This window comes from Macaca thibetana, chromosome 1 (genome assembly GCF_024542745.1).
Source record: "Macaca thibetana thibetana isolate TM-01 chromosome 1, ASM2454274v1, whole genome shotgun sequence".
NCBI classification, from domain to species: Eukaryota; Metazoa; Chordata; class Mammalia; order Primates; family Cercopithecidae; genus Macaca; species Macaca thibetana.
The window spans coordinates 135,271,761-135,284,359 of record NC_065578.1 but is presented as its reverse complement, the minus strand read 5'-3'; the positions used below and the strand labels follow the sequence as shown (position 1 = coordinate 135,284,359).

The 12,599-nt window shown below is 51.4% G+C and overlaps 1 protein-coding gene across 3 annotated transcripts in view; it reads left to right on the top strand.

Annotated features, from left to right (window-relative positions):
- Positions 1 to 12,599, top strand: part of SNAP47 (synaptosome associated protein 47) — a 779,054-nt gene that overhangs the window by 742,046 nt on the left and 24,409 nt on the right. For all 3 annotated transcript variants that reach the window (XM_050758011.1, XM_050758000.1, XM_050757992.1), the window contains one exon: positions 3,768 to 4,309. In XM_050758011.1, the coding sequence (XP_050613968.1) occupies positions 3,813 to 4,309 (497 nt within the window). In that variant the 5' untranslated portion in view covers positions 3,768 to 3,812. The remainder of the gene's footprint in view (positions 1 to 3,767; positions 4,310 to 12,599) is intronic.

Below are 12,599 nucleotides of genomic sequence, written 5' to 3'. Positions count from 1 at the left end.
GTTTGGTCCCAGGACTTCCTGCAGATGCCCAAGTCCCTGGGGTGAAGTGGCATGGTATCACGTGTCCCCTCTGCACATTCTGCCATCAGCCTTATGCCATCTCTGTCACTTACAAGCCTGCCATGGTGGCATACTGTGGGGGTAGTTGGTGCTGTGTTGCTTAGGGAATAAAGATAGGAAAAACAGTCCATGCATGTTCAGTGCAGGGACAGCTCTTTTTCTGAGTATTTTTGGACCTGTGGGTTGCTGAATACACGGATGTGGAGCCCAAGGATGTGGCGGGCTGGCTGTACTGGTGATTAGTGATTAGTTCACACGACCGATGAGAGCTGGCGATCTGTACTAATGTACAGAGTGGACACTGACAGCTGATTGGCATGTATGCGTGTCTGGGAAATTCAGTCCTGACCTTTCTACAGAGATATAAGAGGAGTACTGGGAGATATTTGTGGAACACTTGAGCCACATCAGTGTAGAAGTTAGATTCATTGTGCTATGAAGGAGTTGGGTCATTTCACTTTAATATGACACCTTACTTTTGTATATATTGAGCACATTGTGAGTGAAGTTTCTTACTCCTCTCTTCCCCTTCTCCCTCTCTCCCCCTTCTCCCTCTCTCCCCCTTCTCCCTCTCTCCCCCTCTTCTCCTTCCTCCTCATCCTTCTGTGTGTGAGTTTTTGTGGTTAGGTGTTGTCTGTGGCCAGCTCTGTTCAGATACTAAAAACAGAGAGACCAATGGCAGATCCTGGGTGTGGCAACGCCCTGGCAGTCATGAAACGGGTGGATTCAAGACAATGGCAGGCTCTAGGCACTTCTGCCTGCCAGGCCAAGCCAGTGCTTGTGGGTGCTCCTGGGAGCTCACAGGGATAGTCCTGCCTCAGGGAGTGGCTATGCTGTGCCGAGCACCTGAGAGTGCCCTGCCTGACCTCATGAGGCTGTGGGGCCACACAACTGTCAGCCCTGCTCAGGGATAGGGGCAGGAGGGAGGGGCTTACTCACTTGCCTGAGCCCGCAGACTCGCGTGGAGCTGGTTGCCCTGACTCTGCACCTGTGTTGCTGGTGAGAGGAAGCGTGCCAGGATCTGTGTGGCCTGTGCTCTTCTCCCTGGGCTTTTGCGTGAGGCAGTGGTTTCAAATGCTCTTGGAATTGTAGCACCCAGCTGAAATTAGTTCTGGTACCCCCGTCATGCATGCGTTTATTAATTTTAATGTGATTTTCTGTTGTTTATTATAAACATCCAATAAGCCTTTTATTGAACCATTGTGTACAGAAATACCAACGAATCAAAACAGAGCCTGCAAAATCACAAGTGCACCCAGGGCACCGGGTGGACAGAAGCAGCCCCATAGAGGCCCCTGCAGGGCCTTCCCCTCTCCCCAGGTGCAGCCATCTTCCTGACCTCCTAATGTTGAACTTTTCATATGCTTACTTTCCCAATGAAATAAAATTTGTACAAAGTCTTGACGTCCCCGAATAGAAACATCTTAGGGTGTTGTGAGCTGAGAGTGGGTGTGTGGCGTTTGCTGCCTAAATATTTACTGGCATCAGAGAGCAGTCTGGTGTGAAGGACCCACACCCTGGAGCAGAGTGGCCTTGCAGATGTCATACGCATCACCCAGGGGCTGCAGTGGGTCTGAGATGGCTTCCACCTTCCTGTAGGGGGCCCCAGCCTTCATGGTCTCGGCCGTCTCGGCACAGTGGGCTTCCTGTCTGCCTGGATCCCAGGTGGATGCTACACACGTGGTAGATCTGCGTCCCTGCTGGAGAGCCCCGGGTTCAGGAAATCCCTCATGCTATAATGGGCATGTCCGCAAGGCAAGCCTGCTTACTTCTGCCCGCAGAGGAGACGGCATCCTTAGTACCCAACTCGCATCCTCTCTCTGGCCAAGAGGGAGAAACCAGTCACGGCCCCAGGCTGCTTGCCACAGGCATTCTGGAAAACAGTCTGGGCCGAAGCTGCCATGGACACACAGGGATGTAAGGAGAGCTGCATCCCATCCACATCCACCCAGTCTCGTCCTGTCTAGGCTTCCAGCAGGATTTCTCATTGATTAGCCTGATTGGGACCGAATCTGTCTGGTCACAGGGCATTCAGTCAAGGCCACCCCCTCAGCCATGTCCCAGGGGCCCAGCTGCACAGACATCTTAAAGCCCCAAACATCCATCCCATTCACTCAGTGATGGGTTGTTGCTGAGGAGGGTAATGAATGAAATGGGGCCCTTCTCCCTCACAACTTCCAACCAGATGAGCAGGCAGCACTCTCCATGTGCTGAGTGCCATGCCCTGGAGGGAGGGCGGATGTGGGAGAAGCTGGGTGGGGGCTCTGCCTGTGGCCACATGGGCAAGCTGTGGACTGGGGAGACTAGCCAGGCAGCCACCACAGTCCAGCCACACCTCCTTCCCTGCAGTGGTTGTGCACCCTGTGGTCTGCGTGTGATAGCATATTGTGTGTTCTCAGATGGCTGCGTCCTCATATATCCTATAGTTAGGGTCCCATTTGATGCAATCTCTTCAAATGCAGGTGTGGCTTTTCAGTGTGTCTTATCTAGTCTTGTGTTGGGGACATGGTGTCTAGTGCAGCAGTTGCATGAAAGACCTGGCTCTTGAGAGTGTAAACTGTATGAGCTGCAGGAACCAGGGACCAGATCAGGGTAGGTGGTGCCCAGCAGGGCATTTGGCACACAGTGGGACTCATGAATGTGCTGCCAGAAAGTGGAGGACCCCACAGCCTCTAGCCGTGCCGTGGAAAGCCCACACTTTTTGATGTCTGGGGGAATTACACTGGCTGGCTGTCCTGTTTGTATAAGTAAAGTCATGTTACAGTGAAATTTTGTGAGAGAAGTGGGAGAAATGCCACTCTACCCTTGGACCCCTCTCTGCTGTCAGAACCTTGGCTAGGCATCGCCGGCCTGGCTCTGACCCTGGCAGAGTCCTGCACTAGTGCCTGGATCTCGCACAAGGCCCTCGTATTAACTTGCACAAGGCCCTTAACCTTACATTATCTGTACGATGAGAGAGTTGGGCTGCATGTTCCATGAGGGTTCGTTCAAATCTATCATCCAAGACTTTCCAAACTGTACTGATAAATGTAGATGTGAAAACATGATAGGACACCTTCATTGCTTGCAGCTATGTAAAACTACATGCATACAATAAGTTAGTACACATACGTGTTACTACTCAGTTCTGTAGAACGCTGTAAGGTTAGCTGGGGTTATGAGAAGGGAAAACACTTGTCTGCAGGATTATTTTCTCTATGCAATGAAGTTGATGAATGGAAGTTTCTGAAGGGGAATGTGCGTCTAAAGGGAACATCACGGCCAAAAGACAGTGCTCCTTGGAACGGTCTGAGAGTACATCCTGGGACTGAGGTCTAAGGCCCAGGGCCCTGGCGAAGTCTCCAGTGATGTCCTCCTCAAGTCTCGTCCAGCAGTGGACACTGATCCAAGCAGTGTGGCTTTGCTGGGTGCAGGGACGTAGAGTGTGGTGAGGGAGATGACAGTATGAACCCTCTGCCTGGGGGATGGGCATGAGTCTGGGACTCAGGGGTCCTGGTTCCAAACCAGCCCTCCTGCTCTGGCTGCTCCTCCTTCACCTGCCGAGAGGATACAAGGGCTTTGTCCTGCAGCCATAGGTGGATAGAGAGTCAGCCGTGTGCTACAGCCTGTGTGAGCCCAGAGCTGCAGGGGAGGTGGCATCCTTTCATGGTTGCTTGTGTCTCCAGTCCACGGGTGATGGCACAGTGTTACTGTCTCTTCTCCTTCAGAGGCAGAAGAGGCCTGGACCTTGGCGCAGACAGACCCAGGAACAGATGAGCAGGGACATCTGCATCCACGCCTGGCCATGCACCTACTACCTGGAGCCCGAGAGGCGATGGGTTGCTGGACAACTGTCCTTAACGTTGCCGTCACTCAGGTTCATGACTGACAGCACTGGAGAGATTCTGGTCAGCTTCCCCCTCTCCAGCATAGTTGAGATCAAGAAGGAGACTTCTCATTTTATCTTCAGCTCCATCACCATCCTGGAGAAGGGCCATGCCAAGCACTGGTTCAGCTCCCTGCGGCCAAGTCGAAATGTGGTCTTCAGCATCATTGAGCATTTCTGGAGGGAGCTGCTGCTGTCTCAGCCTGGAGCTATGGCACACGTGTCTGGCCCCAGGACCCGGGGCAAGGAGCTGACGGGACTCATGGCCGGATCCCAGAAACGCCTGGAGGACACGGCGAGGGTCCTGCACCACCAGGGCCAGCAGCTGGACAGCGTCATGAGAGGCCTGGACAAGATGGAGTCAGACCTAGAGGTGGCGGACAGGTGGGCTTGCTGTGTACACTTTGCAGGGCACACACAGAGTAAGATGCACGTGTGCGGACGCTCATTGTGCCAGGCACCGTTCCAGGCCACTGCACCATATTTGCCCACATCCAGCATTCTGAGATCATGGCTGTGCACCTACTGTACATGCTTAGTGGGTACACACAGTAAGATCCAGCACTCGGAGACCGAGGCTGTGAATACACTGTGCGCTCTGCTGGAAACACACAGTGAGATCTGAGTGAGTGCTGGCTCACTGGGTGCCTGGCACCACTGCTCTCCACTGCACCATGCTGAGTCCACACCCAGCAAGCAGAGACTGTGCTGTGACCTCCTGTATACACTCCTGTTTCTGGCTTCTATGTGGTGATGGGGATAGGCCCTGGCCTCTGAGGTCACAGAGGGTGGAGTGAGGTCTATCTTGATGATGGCCTCTGTTAGTGAGGTGTCCCCTGTCAGTGTCTGTGGCTCCTATGTGGTAATGGGGATGGGCCCTGGCCTCTGAGGTCACAGAGGGTGGATTGAGGTCTGTCTTGGTGACAGTCTCTGTGAGTGAGGTGTCTCCTGTCAGCGTCTGCCATTTGTTCATGAGCTATGTTCTCCTGTTATGTTTCTTAGTATGAAAATCCTAGTGTATGTCCAGAAAATTTCTTCAGTTTGTTTAAGAATGCTTTTCTTTTTCCAAGTCCCATTTTTGCTTTCTGAGTCCTGCTGTCTTCTGTTTGGGTACTCATTTCTTATTTGGCTTTCTTTTAGTGTTGCTATTCTAGTGTATGTTTCTGGTTTTTATCTTCCTACCATTTTTCATTTGTACTTGTAATTTCTTAGAACTCTTTCGTGTTCCTCCAGTTTCCTGGAAAAACCTTTGGGTCTTACATCATGGCCTGAGCATCTTCTCTGTTTGGATATTATTAATAGTCTTGTTTTGCTTATGGTTTCTGGGTTTTCAAGGTGCTTGTTTATTGCCTGTCTTTTTTGTCGCGGTCATTTTTCCTGAGATGGTGTGTGTGGGGCTGAGGTATCAGCCCCGGCCCCTTTACTGGGACCCTCAGTTCCTCGTCCTGGGGTCTCCTGTCTGGAGCATGAGTCTTGGAGGGCTGCTTTCTGGCTCAGGTAGAAGGTTCACTCCCTCTGCCCTCAGGTTCCGTCCAGTCCCTCTTCTGGGACCCAGGGGTGCCCACTTGGGTGGGTCCATCTGGGAGCCGAGGGTCTCCCAGTGCAGTGCCACATGGACTTCTGCCTGCGTGTTCCTGGTTCTTCCTGCCCGTGCTGGGAGGGTGCTGGTACTCCTTCCTCGTCACCCCATGGGGCTCTGGCATCCTAATTGCGTCATCTCTCAGCATCCCACTGCTGGCATACTGTCCGCTTTCCTGGATTTGCCAGTCTGCCCCCTTTTCAGTGTCAGGGTGCCACTGTGTTTGTCTGTTTCCTTTGTCTTTGGAGAAGTGTGTGTTGAGTTTGCCGTCCTCTATTGCTCTCTGCCCCTTTTTTAAGGACACGTCTTTGAGAACACGTGTGTATGTGCACGCACGCGCGTCTGTGTGTGTCTGTGTGTGTCTGTGTGTTGTTTGTGTGTTTGTGTCTGTGTGTGTCATCTGTGTGTGTGTGTTTCAGTACACATAGCTCAGGTTTTTAAATGCTTTCAATTATTTTTATTATTTCTTGAAAAGTCGTTTTGAAGCGTGTTGTTTCTCGTTTTGTGATTATTTGGAGGAAAGTGAGAACTTCCTCCCAGCACCCACAGCTGCAGTGGGCAGAACCTCTGTGTCCCTGGAACCCCGCCTCAGCATTGGCCACTGTCCTTCAGCCCTAAGGTAGGGTCGTATTGGTGCATCAGTATAGCATGCGGGTTAGTTGGACTGAGGTCACATCTTCTACTTGACTAAGAGGAGATCCTTTCAGTCAAAGCTTTGCTGGCACAAGACTGGAGCCGGAAGATGACAGAGCCCCCGACAGTCCCAGCTCCTCTGTGTAGCTGGCAGGTGTGTGTTCTACCCTGGCCAGAGTCTGCAGGGGGCCAGCAGCTGGAGCCCCAGGGACAGTCATAGGCCCAAGGCCATGACTCTGTTGCTCGGATCAGTTCTTGTTCTTTTAAGGTCTTCAGCAGGTTGCACGGGGCCTGCCCACATTACAGGCCCAGCTGCTTTCCTGGGAGTCCACCAATTTCTATTTAATCTCATGGACACACACACCATCACAGACACGTGCAGAGTAGTGCTTGACGACTGGGCCTCGTGGCCCTGCTCTGTGGACACTAATGTGACCATCCCGGCCTCCTGGTGAGGTCCCTGCCCTGGTGAGCTGGGACCAGCCCTCTGCCCTCCAGCCCGTGGGATTCTGGAGCCCTCCCCATGGTGCCTCCAGTCTGGCTCCTCCCTGCCCTGACTCGCTGCTGAGGGGTGTCCCAGGGCTGGACCCTGAGAGTGTCTGCAGGGGGAGGTCCGGGGATACTCGCAGAAGACTGAGCCCTGGCCATAGTTGAGGGTGCTGTGGTCCTGGAGCGGAGGCTGTGGGTGCACAGTGTGGCTTTCCCTGCTTCCTGGGGTGTCGTCGTCCTCCCAGTCACAGACAAAACAAATGCCATGGAGAAGGAGCATCTTTTTCTGTGCCCAGCCGAGTTTCCACGTGGCCACCTGGCATCCGTGCGAGCGTTGTGTGCGCCCAGAGACTGTGTAGAGGGAGATTGGGAGGAGGCTGCCAAGGCAAGCGACCTGCAGTCCTGCCGGGCTGACAACCTCAGTCCTCCTGCCTGGCGGGAAAGAGCTCTGAGCACCAGCGCTAAGAACGAACCAGACACGAATGCAGGCAGGCACAGGGCCTCACTCTGACGTGCTCCTTGGCACATGAGAATGGGGGTGCCGAGGATCAGCTGAGAGCGCGCCTGGCCGGCAGCGGTGCCTGTGGTGGCCAGGATGGGTGGTGGGACAGGTGGTGGGGCTGACGCAGGGTGGCAGGCTACTCCTGGGAGACAGCTGCTGAGCAGGAGAGAGACATGGTGGTGCAGGCCGACGCAGGTGAACATAGGACGGCCTGTCCCATGAGAGTGGGAGACACGGGGCAGGCTCTTCACCTCACAATCAAGGCCACAGTGGTCAGGGAGCACTAAAGGGGCCCAGGTGCTGGGTCAGATGCTGGTGCTGTGGGTGGAACTCTTGTTTCTCTGGCTCAGCCCGTCTTTGGGTAACCCACTGCATTTCCAGAAGGGACAGGCCCATCGCTTGGTGCCCGGCTCATTTCCCCAGGCCCACAGGCAGGGCTCCCAGCCTCCAGGACATTCAAGAAACAGAACAGACACAAGCAAGACAAATCTGACACAGGATTTTGAATAGCAGGTCAGAAACAATGTGAAAGATTGGGGCCAATTATATAAAGACTTTGTTTTTAAGTATAATTAATTTTTGCAGCTTTATTGAGGTATTGCTGAGAAAACCTGTGTATGTTTCAGGCATGTGGCTTGGTGCTGCGATGTTTGTACCCACTGTGAAGTCGCCACCACAGTCATGCCCATGAGCACAGCTCTCACCTCACATGCCTGTCATTTTGTTCCCTTTTTCTTTTTTTCCTTGAGAGTGTTGAGAACACCTAAGATCTGTGTTCTTGGCAGATTTCAAGTGTATTATTAGTATGGAGAGCTGCAGCTACCATGTCATTACTGCCCAGAGCTTGTTCATCCTGTAACCAAAGGTGGCCCTTGGCCACCCTCTCCCAGCTTCTCCACCCGCCCCACATCTGCCCTTCTCTCTGCTTCTGTGAGTTTGGCTTCTTGAGGTCCCACATGCGTCATGCAGGGTTTGTCTCTGTGTCTGGCGCCTTTCACTCAGCATAATGTGCTCCATGTCTGTCCATCTTGGTGAAATGGCAGGATTTCCTTCTTTTTTATGGCTGAATAAAATTCCATGGCGTATAGACACTATATTTTTGTACCCGAACTCAGGTCTCGGCCACTCATTGCTTGAAAGCAAAACCCAAGAGATGAGCTTTGGTGAAAGGAAAGTTAGCTTTATTAAGGAAGCCAGCAACCTCTGGGTGGTAGACTCGTTTTCAAAGACCACCTCCCTGAGTTGTGACTACAGATCAGGGGTTTTTAAGGGAAATTAGGGGAAATGATTAAAGCACCCTTGTGAAACCTGCAAAGTCTCAGATGGGCAGTCAATTCTTGCTTTCTTGGTCAATGCTTTGTGGCCTTCTGCAGGCACCATCAGCCTGTTCTTATCAGGCTGATCAGCCCGTTCCCAGAGCTGTTGGTTCCCAGAGCTGTTGAGTCCCAGAGTGAGTTGTTGGTTCCCAGAGTTGTTGGTTGGTGTATTTTCTTTTATTTCTGTTGAAGGTCCTGTTTTCCCAAGGCATTTTTAATAATCTACAGACTCAAGCAAAGCAATAATTAAATTCAGGTAAACAAGCTTTTCTCTTAAGTTGGAGTCAGTACTGTTCCATTTTCTCAATCCATTCGTCTGTGGATGGACATGTGGTTTCCATGCCTTGGCTATAGTGAAGCACGATGCAGTGAACATGGGAGTGCCGGTGTCACTTTGAGATACTGGTTTTATTTCCTTTGGCTATTGTGGAGGCTAAAGCAACTCTATCTTGGATGCTAATCGGCTTTGTTAACATCTGATTAACCCCAATTCTGGGGATGCCTCTTAAGATTTCTACCTCACTTATTGTTCCTTGTGTAAGGGCAGGTACTTACCACATACCCTGCCCTTGGGCAGGTTCATATGGGATTCTTTTCCTGCGGGGTCTGTCCTACACATATGCCCCCTGTGGTGCAGAAGCCCTGGGTCTGGGGGCCATGGTGTGGGATCCACTGCCTCATCTCACCGCTGCCCAAGACACAGACCTGCCTTCCTGTCCATAAGTCGCTGTTAGATGCTTCCTTCTAAGAAACGGGGTCTGTCATCTTCTTTCTGCAGCCTCTCAGCTTCCTCACGTCGCAGGCAGTTTTACACAGGCCTGCCCACCATGGAACAGGTGTAAACCCACAAGCAGGATTGCGGAATCATGGTGGTTCTGAAAAGGAAAGGTTCCCTTGTCCCCCTCACAGGGCATTCGACAGGGGGAGTGGCTGGCTTCTTCAGTGCCCTGCTGCCCAGACCTCTAGGGGAGCATACAGACGGGCAGGCTGTGGGTCTCCAACCCCATGATAGCATCTAGGGGTGGATGTTTACAGCTCCTGGAGCCCCAGTGGGTGTGTGCTACCATGTGCTGTTTTAGTTTAGCCATCTGTAGGTGGCTTGTGTTAACCAGCTCAATTAGATCCTCTATCCTGTTGCAAGGATAAAGGGCTTTCTGTATCCTGGGATTCTTGCCTTGGTGTACCAGAAGAATGAGATTGCACGTCGGCTTGGAAAATAAGTGCAAGGTTTTATTGAGTGGAAGTAGCTCTCAGCAGATGAGGAAGCCCAAAGGGAGATGGTTTTACCCTGGAGTTGGGCCACTCAGTGGCCTGGGCTCTCCTCCAACTGCCCCAGCCAAACTCTACATCATTCTGCCCGTTGGTGGCCTGCAGCTGTGCTGATGCCTGTTGGTGCATTCCTGTCAACATCCAGCCACCCTTGTGTCCCTCTGCTGATGTGCTCCTCTTGATGTCTGGCCACCTGTGTGTCTGCCTGCTAGGGTCTCAGGGTGTTTATAGGCACAGGATGGGGGTGTGGCAGGCCAGGGTGGTCTTGGGAAATGCATTTGGGCAGGAAAACAAAAATGCCTGCCTTTCTGTCCATGAGGATGGAGCCCTAGTCAGGGACCATGCCCTCCTCTACCCAGCATTTCCCTTCCCCTCTTCCATATCATTTAAAGGGACCACGCCCTCCCCTTTCCAGCACTTCCAAAACTGTTCCTTGTTAATTTTTTGAGGAGCCTCCATGCTTTTTTCCGAAGTGGCTGGATATAGAGATTTTTAAAGTGTGTGCACCCATGTCATTATGTGCTTGGCAGGTCACCTCACAGCACTGTGATCAGAGCTGGTGGCCTGCCCTGCTCCTTCAGGAGGCACAGGAGCATTGTAGGCCTTTGAGGGGAACACTGAGGAAATGAGGGGGTCACAGGAAATTGAGAGGACTAAAACCAGAACCTGTGAGAGGGAATCAAAAGTATTTTGCCTGGAGAGGAAAGCTGATCAAGACTGCCTAAAATAACTGATGGCTGTCACTTGAGACCTTTTTCTTTAGAAAGCTAAACTAGGTCCTTTAGTTGTATAAACTAAAAGTAAAATTCTAAGCACCCCAGCTGACTGAATGGATCCCCTCTTGTCCAAGGGGATTCCAAAGTAATTCTGAAAAACTAGTTCAGACCATGAAAAGAAGGAGGGGGTCAGACATGCCTCATTATGCCCTCCTCCTCCTGCAGGTTGGAATAGGAAACACTTGCCATCAGTCATCTCTCAGTGCAGCCACCTATAAGACCTAATCTCCGTAACAACCTTGGCCTCCCCCTATCTCCAGCCCAGACACTCCTTTCAGTTGATTCCAGATTTTTATTTATTTTACTTTTTGAGACAGGGTCTTACTCTGTCACTTGGGCTGGAGTGCAGTGGCGCAATCACAGCTCACTCCAGCCTCCAACTCCTGGGCTTAAGTGAGCCTCCCACCTCAGCCTCCCATGTAGCTGGACCACAGACATGCATTACCACGTCTGGCCAGTTTTCTTTTCTTTCTTTTCTTTTTTCTTTTATTTGAGACGGAGTCTTGCTCTGTCACCCAGTCAGGAGTGCAGTGGCGTGATCTCGGTTCTCTGCAACATCTGCCTTCCAGGTTCAAGCAATTCTCCCACCTCAGCCTCCTAAGTAGCTGGGATAACAGACACACACCACCATGCCCAGCTAATTTTTGAATTTTGGATAGAGACAGGGTTTTGCCGTGTTGGCCGGGCTGGTCTCAAACTCCTGGGCCTCAAGTAATCCACCTCAGCCTCCTGAAGTGCTGGGATTACAGGTGTGAGCCACCGTACCCAGCCTAGTTTTTAAATTTGTTTGTAGAGATGGAGTCTCACTTTGTGCCCATGCTGGGATTCCAGGTTTTTAGATAATAACTCTTAACTAAAGGTGACAGGAATGCACCGACAGGCACCGGCTCGCCTGCAGGCCACCAACTGGCAGAACGACATGGAGTTTGTCTAGGACAATTGGAGGAGAACCTGGGCCACTGAGTGGCCCAATACCAGGGGAAAACCATCTTTTTAACCAATTGCCAATCAGAAAATCTTTGAATCTACCTGTGACTTGTAAGCCTCTGCTTTGAGTTGTCCCGTCTTTCCAGACTGAACCAATGCATTGATTGATGTCTTATGTCCCACTAAAACATATAAACCCAAGCTGTAACCCAACTACCTTGGGCACATGTTCACAGGACTCCTGAGGCTGTGTCACTGGTCATGGTCCTCACATTTGGCTCAGAATAAATCTCTTAAAATATATTACGGAGTGTGGGTTTTTTGTTTTTGTTTTGTTTTTTATCAACAGTGGTAAAATAATAGGAAAGAAAATTTGGCTTAATAAAAGCAACATTTCTGACTATATACAGTTGTTGAAAGCCTAGTAAGTTATCACATGAGTAGTGCGTCTCTCATCTCTGTTGGATTGTGTAACGTGACTCACATTGGACACTGGCCCAGAGGACCTTCAGTCCCCTTTCAGTTTTGAGATTCCTAGGTATGAGTATGATTTTTCTTCTTCTTTTTCAATATCAGTTTCCTTTAAGATCTAATTTGCAAATTAGTCACCTTTAAGAATATCCCAGCCGGGCGCGGTGACTCACGCCTGTAATCCCAGCACTTTGGGAGGCCGAGGTGGGCAGATCACGAAGTCAGGAGATCGAGACCATCCTGGCTAACATGGTGAAACCCCGTCTCTACTAAAAATACAAAAAAATTAGCCAGGCATGGTGGTGGGTGCCCGTAGTCCCAGCTACTCGGGAGGCTGAGGCAGGAGAATGACGTGAACTCGGGAGGCGGAGCTTGCAGTGAGCTGAGAGCGTGCCACAGCACTGGAGCCTGGGTGACAGAGCAAGACTCCGTCTCAAAAAAAAAAAAAGAAAAGAAAAGAAAATCCCCTGTGCGTGACCAGGTGCCACTTTGATACACAGAATATTTCTGGACCTGGCCCCAGCCATTTAGATCAGGCTCCTGCCTGTCCTTCTGTCTGCTCAGAAGCCTCCGACCATCCTCAGCAGTGCCTGATAGTGGTGCCTCTGCCCACGTGTATTTCCAGCAAACAGTTAGGGCGCTGCCTGTCTGAAATGGGGTAGGTCTAGGAGGGGATGTCCCAATCGTGTGGAGAGGCTGGCGAGGGCCTTTG